The 19,687-nt window shown below is 35.5% G+C and overlaps 1 protein-coding gene across 2 annotated transcripts in view; it reads left to right on the forward strand.

Moving 5' to 3' along the window:
- Positions 1 to 19,687, forward strand: part of LOC119832165 (long-chain-fatty-acid--CoA ligase 4) — a 45,298-nt gene that overhangs the window by 9,873 nt on the left and 15,738 nt on the right. The window contains exons 1-2 of one of the 2 annotated variants that reach the window (XM_038355787.1): positions 1,751 to 1,888; positions 14,330 to 14,368. In XM_038355787.1, the coding sequence (XP_038211715.1) occupies positions 14,346 to 14,368 (23 nt within the window). In that variant the 5' untranslated portion in view covers positions 1,751 to 1,888; positions 14,330 to 14,345. Of the gene's footprint in view, positions 1 to 1,750; positions 1,889 to 14,329; positions 14,369 to 19,687 lie in introns of those variants that run through there. The other variant, XM_038355779.1, reaches the window with a different exon arrangement.

Raw genomic sequence — 19,687 nt, forward strand, 5'->3', positions numbered from 1 at the left:
TATCCTACTAATATTATAAATGCGAAAGTTTGTAAGGATGTGTGTGTGTGTGTGTGTGTTTGTTGCTCTTTCACGCAATAACTACTGAAATGATTGCAATTAAATTTGGTACGTAGACAGCTGGACAACTGGAATAACATATAGGCAACTTTTTATCCGGACATTCCTACGGGATACGGTCTAACGCGAGTGAAACCGCGGGGCGCAGCTAGTGATAAAATAAAAGGTAGCGAATTTCAGAACACCTAACGATAAGCGATAATGTTGGTAAATGTTCATTGTTGTTTACATTTCATTGCCGCTGTTACAGTTCTGTCATTGAATTGATAAGGTTGTTGACCTTGCTAAAAATATCGCTAATGGAGATTATGTCATTGCTATGTTGATATTTGGTGGTGCGCCAGAAATTAATTAATATATACGTATCTATATAACGTGTAAATAAAATTGAAGTGTCTGTTTGTCTGTGAATATATGTTGATCAAGTGCTTATTGGTAATTATATGATACCAAGACATAAGTACGTATTTTATGTCAAACTATTGAAATGTGGACGATGATGCGGGCGTAGGGTTGTATTTGTGTGGTATTTGAATAATACAGATAGGAATTACTGTTGGTTTTTCTTATTATCCTTTATATCTGAGATGTAAGTATATATTTTTTATGTAATATACATTTACAAATCCGCTGCAAATACGCTGTCCGCTTTTAAGGGATAACGGATTAAGACAGGATTGACGATGGGAACAAAGGAATGCACTAGGAAGGATGAGGAAGAGGATACGGACCTCTGGCTCCCTCACTGCTCCCTGCTCCTGGGAGTAGTAGCATGCTACTATTTCGCGCCGATCTTCTATGGGGGTGAGATACCTTTCCCGTTGCGAGCTGCCACAATTCGTGCCGAAGCGTGCTCGACTACCACACTCAAAACTGAGTGTATCTCAATGCCTTCTTTTTTGTCGTTGTAGTATGGTAGTGAAGATTCGAGATTGTTTTTGCGTTCTGTATTATAAATAGCAGTGAATAATTAAACGGGAATGATGTGCTATCATCATTGGGAGTCTTAAGTGTACTCTCATAGAGTTATATATAATATGTCGAGTTATATATAGTATGCCTAATAGTCGTTTTAGACAAGAATTTTCTGGTTGTATCGGATGAATTCTTTCGCTGCAATTCATATAACTTAATTTTAATTCCTTAATGGCTAACACACGACACCTATTGAGTAAACCTTACATGATAGCAGTCTTTGTTAAACCGTTACCAACGTCCTTTATTCAGCGTTTTCTTTGTTTCAATTTTCCACTGTTATCAGGTGAGTTAAGCATGACGCTCGACGACTAATTGTGTAACGAATATAACAAGAACTTATTCGTACGTATCGTACATGCTAATTATTATGCTCTATAATAATATATTCACTATTACTCCTTTATTTGAGAGTGTATTTTCTGTCATTGGTCAGACCGGGCGAACCGTTGCTGGTAATTAATTTGATTTAACGGCTGATTCAACGGCGCATAAAGACAACGAACTGCACATTGCAGATTGTTGATTACAACACTGGTTTTCAGTATTTGTGTCATTGTTTAAAGTCCACGTAAGATTTCATTTTAATGACGCGTCAGACTTTCCAGATCACGGTCACGTTAAGGTTGAGAATGGCGCGCTCAGCACTGTTTGCGTGCTCTGACGGCTCACGCCTGGGAGTCTCGGCTCGCGGGATTTGAAGTTTTAATTCGAAATTCGAACTCAGTATCCGAACGGCGGTTGTGACAGATGCACGACTGACGTTCCGTTTTTTTTTTTATTCTAAGTTTATCGAATGGCTGTGATATTTTCTAAGTGACGTTTATGGTTTATTTTTTATATTGAATCACAGGTATGTTTTTTTATGTATTGCGTATTTACGTTCTGTAAACTCGTGTGTCCACGTGAGGTACAAAGTTTAACCGGATAGTTTGTACTTCCGCTAATAGTAATATTGATGTTTATTTATTTGCGTAAATTTGTTTTTAATGACTGGCTATTTACATTGACTTTAGAATTTATCTAATTTGATTCGCATTGATGTTAATTTCGGTCAAAGTAACTGTTTCGAGTTCACATTTTTTTGACAATAAGAATGCTTCAAACATGGAAATACATCTGCAGCCGTAGGTATGCTATACAAGTGGTAAAACAAATAATTTATTATGTTATGGAAAACGTGAATCGCATATGCTATGAGATCAATCGCTTACGTCAGAGGTCAACACCTCCTATTGTATGGTAGGTTTATTTTGGCACGACCATGTGCTTCTGATAAATATTGTAAACGTGTTTGCGATTCAATGGCTGTTTGCTTGTCTTGTTTCAATTTTTTGATTTAAACTAAATTACTTGCTCGTGCTTTAAATCTTATTAAATAATTGAGCATTTTAACATTAAAACCAAAAAGTTAAATAGTTAAATTTGACCTATGTATATTTTAACGACAATATTTAATAAAATATAAGACTTATTAAATTCGATGAATTGGCATATCATGTTTCGATTTTTATTTTATAATCTGTGGGATTTGTAAAGTAAAACACTCAATTGATCGTCTACATATTAAAAATGCAAACAATTCAACGGTCGTTTGATATTCATTATCACATATCAGGCACCGTTGTACAGGTTCTTTTAGGCTTTCACATTGAACCTATATTCGTCTATAATGTATAACATAACATACCTATGCCCGCGGCTTCGCTCGGTTTTAATATCGCAGTAGTTTAATGGATGTTATTGTACGTATAGATCTTTCCGTTGAATCACTCTATCTATTAAAAAAAAAATACCATCAAAATCTGTTGCGTAATTGTAAAGATCTAAGCATACAGTCACACAAACGGCGGAAAGCGACTTTGCTTTTTACTATGCGGGGATAAAACAAATTTTATCACAATAAAACATTATAATAACGCAATAAATAGTTTTCTATTTCTTACTACTAATGTTTCTTATTTACTCGGATGTTGGTACAACCCTCGAATGTTTGTCTCAACGTATCGGTTTCCTTTCTTTTACTTCGGGCGTTACAGAGTATGTAAACATGTTATTTGAAGAAGATTTTCTCTATTTTTTCGTGTAACATATATGTCACGGTATTATTGTAAATATCGTTAGATAACAATCTCGCTGGATATTTATCCTGTCATTGATAACTCGAAAAATTGAATTGAACTGTCGAAAAATTCTGATCCGCAACAACAAACGCATTATTTTTTCGGTAAATTTCGCGAGGTCGAGGGGCACCGTCTCCTTGCAGCCTGCAGCTGACGGACGTCTAAAGGGTGAAGTCCGGTGTCGCCTGGTGGGGTATAAAATAGATGATATACATGTGTTTCACTGATCGATGCCCTTATAGACATAGTGATCAACCTTCTGTGTCCTGCCATACTAAGGAATTTTTAATTTTTGGTGAGTCCACACTGGGAAACGAACCCAGTACCTCACGGTTCTACGCTCACGCGTTAACCATTGCACCAAGGAGGCGGTCCGAGGTGGCGATGATATATAAACTTGAAGCTCCGTGAGTAGTTCGCCTCGTCTCCAGACCTCTTTGTAAACCTAACTCTAGATTCTTTAGCACCTAGATTATGTATTTGTACGTGTACGTTTGCATGTCTCGAGTATCTTAAACGGTTTTGCAACGAATTTAAAGTAATATAAATTACAAATTAACCATGGTTCTCGACTACCAACTTGAAAATCTAAAATCTTAACTTTTATTAGTGTTTTGTTAACGTAAACGTCTATTTCCATGCAATGATATCGTCAGTGTTTATTATCTATAGAGTACTATAGTACTAAAAAAAAATTCGGTGCATCTTCTGCATCGACAATTTATTTTCTCGAGGTTTTCTCCGCAAAGATCCCGATCCCGTGAGATTGCGGGGATGAAAATTATAATATCTCTGTACCACATTCAAAACCAGCCAGTTCTTCCTGAGATTAGCAAACAAACAAACTCTTCAGCTTGATATTAGTATAGATAGATTAATTTGAAACAAATTCAGTGTTTACTGCGTGACCTACATTCGCCGGTTGTTGGAGTTCAATAAAATGTGTTTATCACTTATTGCACCTGTCTGTTCTTGGTAAACATACTTCTGCGCAAGGTGCAATTCTATTTTTATCTATCGACTTCAGCTCTTTGTTCAGGTTTTTTCATACCATTGTATTAACTTTGCATTTTACCATATCTGAATCGAAGGCTAATTTCATTTATTGGTATTGTATTTAATTCTTTGTTTTTCCGATGTTTATTATTTGCTTATGTTTTAAATGAATTCTTTTGGTTTGTATAAATATCTCGTTTGTTATTTTTCCTTGATTGTAATTTTGCCAACCCGATTTAATGAGTTTTCTTATACAGATTTTCAATTGTATTGCAAGTTTAATATATATTGCTGATAATAATGCAGTCGTTTTCGGTATGACACTAACAGATACGGATTATTTCCATCGAACAGATTGTAAAATCGGAATATTTCCACTCTCCCTCCATTCGTTGGCCAAGTGACAGATAACGTATCAGAGTTAAAACTGTCTAGGTATAGGCGATTAATTAATCATACATATTTCTCAATAATTGTACATATCGCTTACCTAATATTTAATCATGGATCCGCGATCGGATATTGTTATGATCATGTGTTTTTCGATTGTGGTAAAACAGTTATGCTTAAAGAGCCTTTTATATGTTTGGCAATTTTATAATTGAATTGGATAACTAAATAAAAGAGTTCGATTAAAATCTTGTAGAAACTTTCATTCAAACGATGAATCTCGTGATTTTAAGAAAGAGTCTCAATGATCTCGATAATATAGTCTCTTATGTATATTATTATTAAAGTGTTTAAATGTGTTTGTTGTTGATAAAGTCTTTAAGAATAATAATAAAAGGACATGGGAATTTTTTAAACGTTAGTTCAATTTTTCAGCCATATATGTTGATGTTGCCTATATGGTAGTTCCCAGTTATAGCCTTGCTGACATAACTATGGACGCAACGAGAATTAACTAGGGTAAAAGATGGTAATAAATATTACGATCATTGTTCAATAAATAGAAAATGTACTTGCACAATGCCTTTAGTCACAAAATAGTTCATGTATTCTATCTAAGTATTCACTGGAATTTTTAAAAACTACGATAACAATATACATTGCATTTCTCTTATATGCGCCTTTAGCCATCCTCATCAGAGTATATTTATTCCCACTGCAGGGTTACAGGATAATAGGACGTATTGTTCATAATTCAGCACGCTGGCCAAGTGCGGGTTGGCGGATGTTACGTGTCGCCAAACTTTCAATTATTGGACCTGCCGGTATTTTCAGATATTTTCATTCACAACTCGTGAAGCAGTGGTTTGTGTTAGTGGTTGGTGCAATGTACAGAAAAAAATTAAAGTCGGTTTTCTCGCTTGGCTTGTCTCAAACCCATGACTCTTCAATTGAAGTTATATACTAAACCACTGAGCCATCACCGGGATACATAATCAATGATTAAATATTAATTAATAGCTAGAAATGAATGGATAGTGCTCACGAGTTAAGTGGTTAAAGTGTATGGTTGATAGCTGTGACATCCAGACGCCCGATACTGAGGTTATCAAGTGCTCTTAGACCCGACCCTATAATGTACTTGTTTGTCTAATAGTCTTGAATAATTATAGACGTGACTATAATGTATCGTTTCCTATAAATACTCACTTATTTACTTAATATATTATTGGAACGAAGTTCCTTATCGCGCGTTGTGAAAGGGGGCTAGACGGAAAAAGTTCTTACGAAAAGTCACGACACTTTTTGCTATAGTAAGCTATTGTAAGCTGTGCGGCGTCGCATGTTTCTGTCTGTCTCTCTCTTATAGAAGCAAGCCAGATATTTTCATTTCTATTTCGCATTGAACAGAGCCTACTGATTAAGTTTATATAACATTATATTTGTTAATAATAAAAAAAATATTATAATTTAAAAAGAAATAAAATTTTATTACAATTCCTTCACTAAATAATCGAAAGGAACTTCGTTCCATCGGGGTGTCCCTTGACACCTCTCAAGTTTTTTTTTTATTAATATTTAGTAAAGTTCACCGACGAGTACAATCTGGAGGTCGAGAAGAGTGAACAGGTAGTTCCTTCCAGGGAAGCGCGTTCCAGCTTAGACCACATCTCAGCTTACCATCAGGCGAGATCGTGGTCAAGCGCTGCTTTTGTCCGTGGCTTCGCATGCGATAAATTCGTAGTAGTTTGATAGATTTTATAATACATATAAACCTTCCTCTAGAATCACTATCTATAAAAAAACTCATCAAAATCCGTTGTGTAGTTTTAAAGATCTAAGCATACATACATACATAGGGACGTACGCGGAAAGCGACTTTGCTTCATACTATAACTATACAGTATTGATCACGAGAACTCCAATCATTTCCATAACACTGATTCCGAATAATTCATATTCGGGAAAAAAATATTTGTATGTAAACTCTCAATCGTTGTAATAAACATCCTCGCTTATAATTCATCGGCAATAACGTAAGCAATATTGGACATTCAAATAGCTCGCGTGTAACCCACTTAATGAAGCGCTTGAAATCGTGTTTCGCGCGAGTTTACCGGCGTCGAGATCAGAAACGTTCGGCGAATGAACGTGTAAATCATCTTTATATGTTACAGACTTAACTGCTTTTAAATGCGTTTTATTATTTATATTCTAACACTAGCAATCCGCCTCTGCTTCGCCCGTGGTACATATATAGCCTTCCTCAATAAATGGGCTATCTAACACTGAAAGAATTTTTCAAATCGGACCGGTAGTTCCTGAGATTAGTGCGTTCAAACAAACTCTTGAGCTTTATAATATTAGTATAGATTGCGAAGTTTGAGTTCTAAATATGTAATACTAGCTGCGCCCCGCGGTTACACCCGCGTAAGTCCGTATCCCGTAGGAATATCGGAATAAAAAGTTGCCTATATGTTATTCCAGATGTCCAGCTATCTACGTACCAAATTTCGTTGCAATCGGTTCAGTAGTTTTTGCGTGAAAGAGCAACAAACACACACACACACACACACACACTTTCGCATTTATAATATTAGTCGGATATTAAAGTAGGACATGCGTAAAATCAAACACGACAAATCATCTTTGGTTCACATGTGAACAGAACTCTGGAGCTTCGCCAATTGTGCGTCGGTGTATGGGTTTTGTAACGAGGGACGTGTCGGGAATATTTGAAGAAAAAAAACGTTTAATTTCGTCACGATAATATTTTTGGTACTGTGACATAAGCATTACACAGTTATTTGCGTATTACGCAAATGTAAAATGTTATTTTGAATTCAATTTACGAATAGTCCTCCGTCCGATTCATAAAGACCAGTCTGTAACCAGTTTTAGACCTACCGTGGTAAGACAAAGCGGCCTAGATACGACACACTATATCTGAAACAATTAATTCATATCATAAATATCCTTTTTGAAATGTTGTACAAATGAATTATATCAAATCATAAGACTTTGTATCATAGGTAATAGACATTGCTGTGTTTCATGTTTTTTTTTTTGTCCTAAATCATATCACTTCAATAGAAGAAAGCTCATGTATTTTCAACTACCAATTCTTAGTACTTTAAATATTGGACATAATGATTTAACTCATCCTGTTTAAATTATAACCTGATTTTACTGACCTAAATAGCAAATAATAATTTTAAAACTTTTGGCTTCAACGATGGTAGGGTAGTTTTAATGTATTTATTTTTCTGTCCTCTTTTATCGTAGTTTATAATTAATTGCATTTTTTATCAATTGGATCAGATGTATGCATTGTTTATGGACTAACGGATCAAGCAATTTATAAATGGATGACATTCTGTTGAATATGAAATGAACCAGAATATTCTTCAGTAAAAAACAGCTGTCTGTCTGTCAAAATCATAATTTTTTTTTTATTAATTCTCTTTTCTATTTCGATCTCGCTTCTATTTGTTCGAAAATTGCAATCAGTAAAAACAATACAGATCTATGTCGTCGAAAGAGTATAAACTTTACGCGGGAAAAAAGTCACGATTACAAACCCTCTTTGTTGCTCTCACCACAAACCAATCATTTGCAACCTTGTCCAAAGTGCATATTCCAGTAACTGTCGAACAAAGAATTCGCAACAACATCTGTAACAAAGGAAATCAAACAATTTGCTGGTACAAAGTCCATGTTTTCATTATTGCTGTGTTCGTATCGTATCGTGAGTGTAGGCTCACCACGGGTAGTGGTGTAGCGTGAACTTGACTTATTTTTATACATGTTTTCTTTTTTTTTTTCTTTTTTAAAACAAACCAGTCGTTGGCCTAGGCTAGTATAAGGGTGAGTAGCGATGAAAATAAAAAAAAAAATCGAATTATTATTCGCTATTTTTTAACATTTTTCGGGGCTATGTTAAATAATAGCCCGGAAAAATAACTTTCTACATGTAAAGTTTTGAGAATTTTTTGCATGAATCAATAAAAAATCAGATGTTTATTGTATGTGTTTGGATATCTTGGGTGTCTGGTTGAATTTAACATTGGGTCTTCTTATCAAACTCGTGCGATGTTAATTATGTGGACCTGAAGATTGAAGTTTACTTCTTAATTTTTACATACAATTTTTTTACTTAGTACATAGTATTGTAATGGTTATAAATAACAATTTTTCTACAAAACTTTAATCATAATAATGACGAATGGGTGTGAACCCATTCGTCATTGGAGAGTTTTGTGACTTTCCGACCGAGGCTTCCTCACAGAACTAGGTTTTAGGTGAATCAAACATATCGAATCTTCGTATTTACTCATATTTATAATATAAGTAGTTTTGTTATAAGTTAACAAGCATAGGTGCTTGTAGGCTAGGGCCTATGAAAAGAATTCTTTAAAAATATAATAAAGGAATTCCTACAGCCGCGCAATACTTAGCCACCCTATCTACTACGAGTCACCCGCGCCTGCGCCCGCGCAACGGCAATTGTCTTCTTGGACTTTGCACGCTATTGTGTCGTATCGTATTCTTAAACTTGCTCAATGGAATTTATTATTCCGTTAATTATTTAACGAGATGGTACTAATTATAATTAATGGTATATTTGCCGGATGAATTTTGCGTCGTTGTCAGTCTTTCGTATTGGTGTTGTGTAGTTTATTAGTTTAATATTGTTATTAGTAGTATATTGAGTCTTAAAGATTTATTGAGTAACCAGAATAATTAAATGTTCAAATCGTCATATATTAGCTTTCAAATAAAAATAGGCTCAAAACAATTCAGTTCGACCATTAAAATGTTATGAGGATAAGAAAAAGAGTAGGTACTCCTTTTTTTGTCGGTTGAAAATTTAGTACAAATGGTGATGGGAATAAAAGAGAAAACACTTTATTGAAACTGGAGTTAACAAACACCACTCGTATTTAACTAGAATTTAAGAAGCGTACCTACGACCTGGAGTTTAACGTCTTACAATTCTTGACCTATATTTGACTCTTTATATTTTGTAAGAAACGTCAGGGTGCTCAGCCAAAAAATTAAATAGTTACAATAATTGCTATGATAAACACGACCTTTACTTGTATTTAATGAAAACGCGTATATCTTAGTTATTAAATTATAGTCATATAAATGTAAGGGGGATTTATCGCTAGATAAATAGGCCCTTTGGAGCCTGTATGCAAAACAGACAGTTAATATTTTCCCCTTTGTACTTTCATAATATGTAATCATATGCAAGTATGCATGCATAACAAAAAAAATGACATTACATATTTATAATTTTTCAATTTTATTTATTTATGGATTTGTATATCTACTTATTGGCTTTATGCTTTATGTGTTATGGCTTTATGTAATGAAGTTAACATATTTGTTTAGCATTGTCTTGTTTATTTTTACATTTATATGTTCACGATTGCACTGTTTTATGTTTATATTTATTCAATAGTAGAACGCTTCAATACAGAGTTGATGAAATTTTGTGATCTCACCGCGACCGGACCGCGATTTTTCTATTTTCTTGCTATTGTTAACTTTGGTGCTGGCACCGGTCCAGTCGTGTTTGTGAACTGTGTGTCGTTCGGTTGAATAATAAATAACTGTGGGAAAATGCATCTGCACGATTGATATGGGGCCAAGGTTAAGTGCTACGGATGAGCAGATTTATCCGATAGAAGTCCGGTTTCGCGAGTATCCGTATCCGAGGGTAATGGTGTTAGCTTGATCGTACGTGAGGCTGTTTTGTATGATGAACGGCCGAGTCGATTTGGATGTACTAATTAAAATGATAGATGATAAATCGTACGGTATGATGGGTAATTTGTTATGTGATCTTCGGGCTCAGTTATTTGTAAACAAACAAATTTGTTCAAATGAAGCGACGGAACTAAAAATAAACAATTTTTTTATTGATGTGTACACTGTACATGGATGAATACATTCGCACATTATGAATTAATGATTCAGGCGTCGGTAGTTTTTCGGAGAAATTAATGATACGCGCGTTAAGCGGTACCGTTTGTAAGTCTCAACTGTTTTGAGAATCGAAAGAATTATTTATAATAATTAAATACAAATAATGAATCATAGTGTTTGTCATATCTTGGTATTATTGAATAGATATAGAAAAATATCTATACTCAATATATATATTTTTCTTTTGTATGCTCTCCTTACCGTTTCAGTCGAAGAACTTGGTAGGATCAAGTATGGAGGGAATAGAAAAACTTTGATTCGGAAACTTCTTAATAAACATGACGTAACACTTTCGGCACAGAATTCGTAATATTATATGATGTTTCTGAATATTCTTTTTTGATCCATCAGTCGACTCCGTCAGTTTTTTCACGTTTTCGAAAGATTCCAGGGCTTCGTTCGATATGATCTGATGATGATATTCTGTCAAATCAGTGGCTTTAAGAGGGTTGGCAAAACTTCTAAGTAGTCAAACTATCTATTTTCTAATGTGGCCAAAATTCACCCACCAACAACCAACACATCTAGTCAAGTTATTAATAAGAAGCTATGTCAAAGCCCAAACCTAATAGTGTCTATGTTCCACAGTAAAGTATACCATAAAAGGCATAGATTGTGAGATAGTATAGAAACATATGAATGATGTGTGTGGTTATGCATTAATTTGTGTGATTGTTATGTAATACTATCATGTCATCTTCACATACGTTTTGTGTTCATTGTGGGATGACAATTAGGGCTTGATCATAGAGCTTGATAATTTGTAAGTATGTTCGATGACATCGTAGCAATCAACAATGTCTCGTAAGGTCACGGTTTTTTGCAGGCAAATAAGAATTACGAGTTATTAAATTAATGACCGCCGTAAATATTTCCTCATTTATTATCCACATGACAAAACAACAGATCGTTAGTGGTTATGTAGTTGGTATTGTGTAATAATTTTCTTGTCTTTTTGTATGTGAGATTTTAATAACATCCATGCAGTGTATGTTGTTTTTATGCGCAATAATGTAATTTTTCTAATTGTCTGATTTTACTGGCTCACTAGCGGTCCGCTCCGGCTTCGCTCGTGGCATATATACAGCCCATAGCATTTAGGGATCACGTACAAATCCAAAGAATTTTGGAAATCGATCCAGTAGTTCCTAAGATGAGCGCATTCAAACAAAAAAATAGTTTTTTTTTTGCAGTAATTAGTACAGCTTTACATTCTAAGCATGTAATATAGATTTATTGGTGGGTACGTGATCACGTCGTTTATGCCGTCAATATCATATGACTTCTGCAGTTTTCCTTCATAAAAGTACAATTTCACATATGTTTTATTACAAGGATGTTGTGGTTTTCCCTATGCGACTTGATTTGCACGTCATTCTAACGTAGTTTTACTTATAGATGTATATTTATATTTCGACTAGCTGTCCCGGTAAACGCTGTTCTGCCTTACTCTTATCATTTAGGGGGATGAAAAGTAGATGTTGGCCGATTCTCATAGATACCGGATAAGCACAAAAAAATTCATCAAAATCGGTCAAGCCGTTTCGGAGGTGTATGGCAACGAAAACGGTGACACGAGAATTTTATATATTAGACTAGCTGCACCCGGCAAACGCTGTTCTGCCTTACTCTTATCCTTTAGGGGTATGAAAAATAGATGTTGGCCGATTCTCAGACATACCCAATACGCACACAAAATTTCATAAGAATCGGTCCAGCCGTTTCGGAGGAGTTTGGCAACGAAAACTGTGACACGAGAATTTTATATATATAGATGTTATTATAGCTAGGCATCTGTCCTTTGCCGTTTTGGTTGATAATTGTGGAAGGTCAGCTAGCAGTCGAGTGGGAACTTGGAATCTAATAATATCTAGGTTACATTGAGAATAGAACACCTTGGTTATGCTTAGATTGTTATGATTTACTCGCTACGTTCGGATTTTAACTATGTGGACAGTACAAAACAAAATGTTAACTGATAATAAGTATAGGTATTTACGTTAAGGAAAAGCTAGCTAGTGGAAATCTTTTTTGTTTGTAAGTGAGAAAAAATGTGATGGAATATAATGTCTGTATCCCCTTGTGGGATGTAGAAAAAGTAATTTACTTTCGTTTCACAGATTGATTTTCTTTTCTGACTAGTATCCATGTGGTAGTATATATCTGTTGTTTACCAACTAAGGAAAAACAAAAACGAAATTGAAAAAAAGAAGAAGCTTCTATAGAAGTCGAATAAACTTGAAAAAAAAAAATACACAACACACAAAATTTACAAATTAAAAAAAAAACAGAAGATTCCACCGCGATTCCAGTTAGCAATAGAGAGAAAGAGGTATCTCCTATCAGCGATTAGTATACAAACAAGCTTCTCCATAGGACCCCGGGTATATAAGACGGATTACAGAAAATTCTGCCACACACAACGGTTCTTAATTTGGGTTAACCGTTTAAGTATTTAGCATACCTAGTATCTCGGCTCTACTTTACACGATTTTATGATTCTTAAACTGTGCTTATACCACGAGTATACTCGTGTATCTCACAACTAAGTACGGTATATTTATAATTAGCCAGTGGGCTCGCCCCGGCAAGTCAACGACCGTGGGTTCAATCGCGTGCTTAATATTCCGTGGAATCACTTGGCTGATTGTGGTTTTGGTGAGTAAGCCATTACCAGGGTGGAACGGAAGAATCGGAAATTCACCAGAGTGGAGACATGAAGTGAATTTTTGCGAAAATACGTAACCAGATAACATTTTAGGAGATTTATTAAAATACTAGCTGCAATCCGCGGCGTCACTCGCGTAGTACCCGGGTGAAAAGCAGTCTATGTGCTAATCCAGAATACCAAATTTTATTCAGATACGATGCGCTGTTTTCGCATGATAGAGTAACAAACATCCATACGTCCAGCATCCATTACAAACTTTCGCGTTTATTATATTAGTAGGATATCTCCCCCAGCACCCACTGGTATAATTTATGACGATGAACTAAATAATAATGATGAATATTTATAATATAAATTAAAATAACGAAACTCATAATTAAAATGACAAATTTCAAAATAAATTAACTTGCAATTAATTTAATCATATGATAATTAAACGCCTAATTAAGTTAACATCGTTATTTTGTATACGTGTCTGTTTTCGCACTTCATACAATTTCGTTATTTATCTTCATTTTTTACGCACACATCGTTACCAACGCTATACACATACATATAATATGATATCGACATCTCGTTTATCGTAACATTGCAAATTGCAATAGTATTTCCAGCGTACTCCGGACGTTGTCCCCGCGAGTAATCGTGTACAGTAAGATTGGTATCGACGACTGATAACGGCTTGTAAATGCTTGTCAGTGATTCATGTGTGTTTATTTATTGTATTGGCCTTTAGCTGTACCGTTTATATTATGGTACGATGTTCGGGCGATATGTTTATTGGAATCGGATGAGTACTTCGCCTTTCTTGTCTTTATTGTACCTAATTTGTGTTTATTGTTGCTTCGGAACGGTTAATTCGGTAGTTGATAATAAATTTAGTATATTCTTTTTAATATACATATCGCTATCATGCTATGCTATGCAACAGTATTGACTACGAGTGAATCATTTGACGTGTTAGACAATTTAATCGGTAAAGTAGATGCTGTGACTCGGTTATACGATGTTTTAACTATTTTTTCATTAAACATACAAATGTTTGATACTACGTGTATAATTGTGCAATTTGTTGGAGTGGGACTATATAATAACACATATAATTTTCTTGTTTCAGATAAAAGACAGCGGAAATGTTTATAGACGAGAACGAAACGTAAGTAATTATTTCATATGTTACATATATGTGTTTTACTGTACATATTATATACTAAAGAAATAACTTGATCGCGTCAGTTTTCAAATAAAAAAGTCAAATCCATTCCACATTCTAGAGCTACGAAGCGTCAAACTTATTTTTATTGTAGTTCTATCTTGATTTAATAAACTAATAGCTAAGCGGTAAGTAAGGGCATGTTGCATTAGTAATACTTTATGCTAATATAATTTATTTAAGAGTATCCTTACTCTGCCCGTCTATGACAGACGGCATAAAGGCAAATATTCAGATTATATATTCTTTAAAATATCTTCATATTTTATACACGACCCGAAACATTTATTACCCTCAGCATACTGATTGATATGTGTTCAAGGGAATAATGGCAATTAAAGCGAAATTTATGAAGCGATGTTTGCTTCCGCCCGCAGAACTGTAGATGTGGCCCCGACGAATGGAATTGTTCAATATATAAGACATTTCTTACTTAATGTCTACGAGAGAGAATATATTGAATATATAGCTTCGACCCGCAGCTTCGTCTTAGAAATTGGAATGTCTCAAAGAAAGCAGGTCTTTTTAAATTATGTAGGTGTTTTTATAAATACCACCGGATCGATTGTGATGAAACTTTGCATGGTTTAATACTCTACTGCGACAGAAGGAGGGTAGGTAATGTTTTTCGAGCGTATGTATGATACAAATAGTATCATGATCCTTATGTATGTCTGCGACCTTTTATGTCAATTTCTTTGACACGCCCTACAGCTAGGCGGATTTTGATATATGGGGTGACGTTATAATATATCAGAATTGTGGTAGTGACATTGGTTATGTAGGGGGGTGGTGGGGTGGATTTGCTTGCTTCTTTAGCTAGCCACATGGATAACAATGTTCATGGGCGGTGGTACCGCTTACCATCAGGCGTCCCACCAGCTAGCTCCATTGCCGACTGTGATAAAAAAAAAGCAATCGAAAGATCGTAAAAGTACAATAAAAATAAGACTAAAAAGTTATAAGTCGTAAATGTTTTCATAATAATACTTGTGACCTGAATAACATAATAGGGTTTATTTTATCCCGATTTATTTGAGGAGAATCCGGGTTTTAACAGTCTTTTTTTTATAATCCGCGTATCATGTGGATAGAAATATGATATGAAAGTTTTGTTAGATGAGATATCATGCGATAAAAATCACAATCAAAGTGCAAAGTTCAATATAATGTTAATTTGTACATCCAAGTGTGATCTCATTTGGTACACCCGACGACGCTAAAGAAGAGATATAAGGGGTTTTATGATTTCGTGGTGCAAAAATAACAATTTTTGTTTACATTATTGTAAGCAGGATACGTATCCTGTAGATTCTCCCAAAAATTTCAAGACTCAAGTGCTATATCTAAGAAAATAAAAAAAAAAATGTGGTTTACGATTTTTTACCTAGTCAGGGTTCTGTGTATCTTTTTTTTAATAATTTGTTTTTAATCTATCATTAAGGGCATACGGTCATACTTATCTATGTAGACGATACGCTTACCGATAGCTTATCAAAGTCTAAGGTATATATTATTAGTGATTAGTTATGTCGACTATTCACTGTGGTACCCCGTGTGTGTGTGCTTGTGTGTTTAGAGCTCGGTTCGAGTTATGGCTATCTACGATCATAAGAAGTGAGTAACGAATTTTGTCTATCAAACTTTAATTAGTATATTTCTTCGATTAGACTTCTTTGAGAAGATTCGAGAACTTCGAAGGGAACGGCTGATTTGGAAGTTTTTAGCTTTTCTCTTCAATACAATTTCTTTTCTATTTCTTTTGTGTAAACATTAATTTTTAGAGTGAGTGATCTAGTATAGAACCTTGTTGGTTTAGTGAAAATTTTTGAAGATATTATTTGTTTGACAGATCCCGGACATAATCTTTGGTCGGACTTTTATTTATTGGGTCACTAACTGCGCTCCGCGTAAGTCTGTATCCCGTTAGAATACCGGGATAAAAAGTCTTGCATCATTGCAATCGGTTCAGTAGTTTTTGCGTGAAAGAGTTACAAAAATACACACACGCTTACAAACTTTTGCATTTATAATATACTAAATATATATTATATTTATAATATAGTCGCCAAAGCACTCCGAAATTATTCATCCTCCTTGAATATCACTAATGGTATATACGTACATTTTATATTCCTCATTTACATGTTCTCTCTGTGAGTGATGTTAATACTCTAGAAAGGTTATTTTAAAACATCCTTTTTCTTTGTACATTCAAGTAATTCTAGGTTAGTTTGTGTGGTATACGAGGACTCTTGTGCTTACATTATGGTTCTCTCCAATCTCTGTTTCTGCCTGACTAGTAATTCTATTAATTCTAGAAATGGTGTATTAATTATAGTAAGTCGAAATGAAATCGTCATCTTCGCAGTGAAAGTGCAATATAACAATGAGTTGACATTACGTAAACTCAAACTCAAACATTTATTTATTCAACTAGACTTCTTATAGAAGCACTTTTGAATCGTCATATTACTCAGTTATAACATTCACCACCGGTTCGGAGGCAGTTTCTACAGAGAAGAGCCGGCAAGAAACTCTGTAGTTACTCTTTTAAAATAATATAAATTTTACATTTTAATTCTACATAATATGTAACATGTACATAACAATGATGCCAATGAACTGACATGTGGTTCGTAAACGTAAAACCCCTACCTGTGATTCGGGTTCACAGTCCTTACTCCTTATCTTCGAAGTGGATTTCGTTTTCAATTTTGATTCGACCTTGATCTTGAATTATTACTTTGCACTTTTTATATTACAATATTATCGTGCGCCGTCTTAGTTCAAGACTATCAATACAATTCAATGTTCAATGCAATTGAATTTTATTCAATTAGATCTCTCGATATTGTCGGGACTACGCAATTACTTTCCCAAGGAAATACTGTATTAAATATATTCATATTTAGCTCTAATGCACCACATGTCAGTATGACAGTAGATACACACCAGTTCAGCGATTTACGCGTGTAGGAGAGGCATACAGAGTATTTAAATTGTGACTGACGATGTGTGAGGAAATCTGTTGATGGCAGAAGCTAGTTATTGAACGTTTAAATATGGATGTTTTGTATATTTCAATTGCGCGATTCAGAGAATGTGTTTCTAAGGTATCAACGCAATGTACAGTCAGGAACAGTTTACGCGGCATTGTGAGTCAGGTTGCGGCGAAAGTTAGCGGCGCGGTACGGTCGCGCTTGACCGCGTGCACCGTGTGACGCATCATTGCGCGTGCGCACTCGATAACAGACCCATACCTGTTGGACAGGACCTTTATGCAATGCATACTTACTTTTTTGGAATGGATAAAGTGGATTTCTTTTTGTCGTTTTAATCATAATTTTAAATCGTACCGTAATAGTTTAGGTCCGCCCCGACTTCGCTCGTGATAGGTAGGTACATATATAGCCTATGTCACAATGAACATATGTTTCCTCTTTAAAGTATTCCCCTGTTTCGATAGCATATTCACTCCCGGTCCCGTGCGATTGAATGGACAAAATCTCAAATACCATGCCGGTTGAAACTATCTTTGTGCCCAAATCCTTTCAAATCGATTCTTGATTTAGAAGCTATTTTTTATTGCTAGTTGGTAATCGCCGGTTATTATGAGGATTAAAATCACCTCATATTACGTAATAAAAGTGAAGTCCCGTGTCCCCTAGTGGGGTATGGGGCAGATGATGTACATCTGTTTCACTGGTCGATTTTCTTTATGGACAAGTAGGTGATCAGCCTTCTGTGTCCTGCCAGACCGAGACTTTTTTTTTTGCGTCCCCACCGGGAATCGAACCCAGGACCCCTCGGTTCTCACGCGCTAACCACTGTACCAAGGAGGCGATCATATTACGTAATACTGACTACTAAAATGATCATAGTAACGCTCTCGACTGGACTGGATTTTCCATAGAGACATCTCTAGTTGCTATCGTTTCTATCTCACAAATTGTATCCTTAAAACAGAGTAGGAGGGTGGTTGTTTGCGCTGCTATGGAAAAAAAAGAAAAAAAGCACGACACAAAGGAGCAAACTAATCAATACTTTCGGTTTTCATATTCTATTTAGGTGTCTCCATGGATCGATAAACAAAGCCTCTATAGTCCATATAAGCTGTCTCGAGCGCCCACGACATAACGAAAATAACAAAAAATGGCACCAGTATCTAGTAGGTAGTCTGGTTTTGCAGCGGCGTGGCGAGGCGAGATCAAAGTCCGCTCGGAGAGGTGAGTCCCCCTCAAGGTCTGCAATTAGAGTAATTGTTATTTCACATGCCACTGTGAGGGACTGCGAGTTATGGGATTGGCATTGCTGCGCCAGATATCATTGTGAATATTGGATTGGTCCTTTGAAGGGTTTAATTTTTAGGTCTATAGCATTCAAGCACTTTGTAAATGAGAAATTTCTGAATAATATAGTAAATGCGATCACGATTCACTTCGCCGTACCGTGGCATCGCCTGACCTCTTGGCAACCTATGAAGTACCCCACACCCTTTGAAGAGAATTGTTCGTAACTAAACCAATAGCTTAGAAACTATAAATATCTGTATTTATAGAAGATTTGATGCTTTAAATATTTGGATATTAAATCGTCTATCTGGATATGAAATAAAACGAAGCATTTATCTTGGCATATTCAGCAAATTTTAAAAGAATGAAGTATTGGGAAATAATTGTTATCAACTTTCTTCGGATTAGTAATGGTACATAGATAGCAATAAACCGAAATTACTGTTAAAATTTGGCACACAAAGCACCATACGGAGTAATCATTACCATACAGGAATCATTCGCCATAAAAGGAATCATTAGCGTACTCGGTACAACACGCTTAACGGTTGTGTATTGAGAAACCTCAACTCCTGTGCACAGGAAGTCTCAATGAGGCAGCGATGTGCCGTGAATGCACACCGATCGATACCGGAGCGTGCCGTAAATAGGATCGGTAGGTCAGTGTCGGATGCATCTGCTGGCGGCCGTGACCCGCAGCGGAGGGGGGAGGGAGCAGGGCTGCCAACTTGGAAGTGTTAAAGAATTTAATGGAGCCGGTGGTAAAGTGGGTCGCCACGTGGCTACTCTAATTGAAATATAGATGTTATACCCCCGATGAGTTAGAATTGAATGTTTAAACTGTTAATCGATTAAATAGTTACTATAGCAAGTGAACGTGGGAATATAAGAATGTGCCAACCCTAGTGCGCATGCGTATTGCGTGGGAATCATTCATGAACACCTTATTAAGCATTGGCTGATAACA

The sequence above is a fragment of the Zerene cesonia genome, chromosome 1 (assembly GCF_012273895.1).
Source record: "Zerene cesonia ecotype Mississippi chromosome 1, Zerene_cesonia_1.1, whole genome shotgun sequence".
Taxonomy (NCBI): domain Eukaryota; kingdom Metazoa; phylum Arthropoda; class Insecta; order Lepidoptera; family Pieridae; genus Zerene; species Zerene cesonia.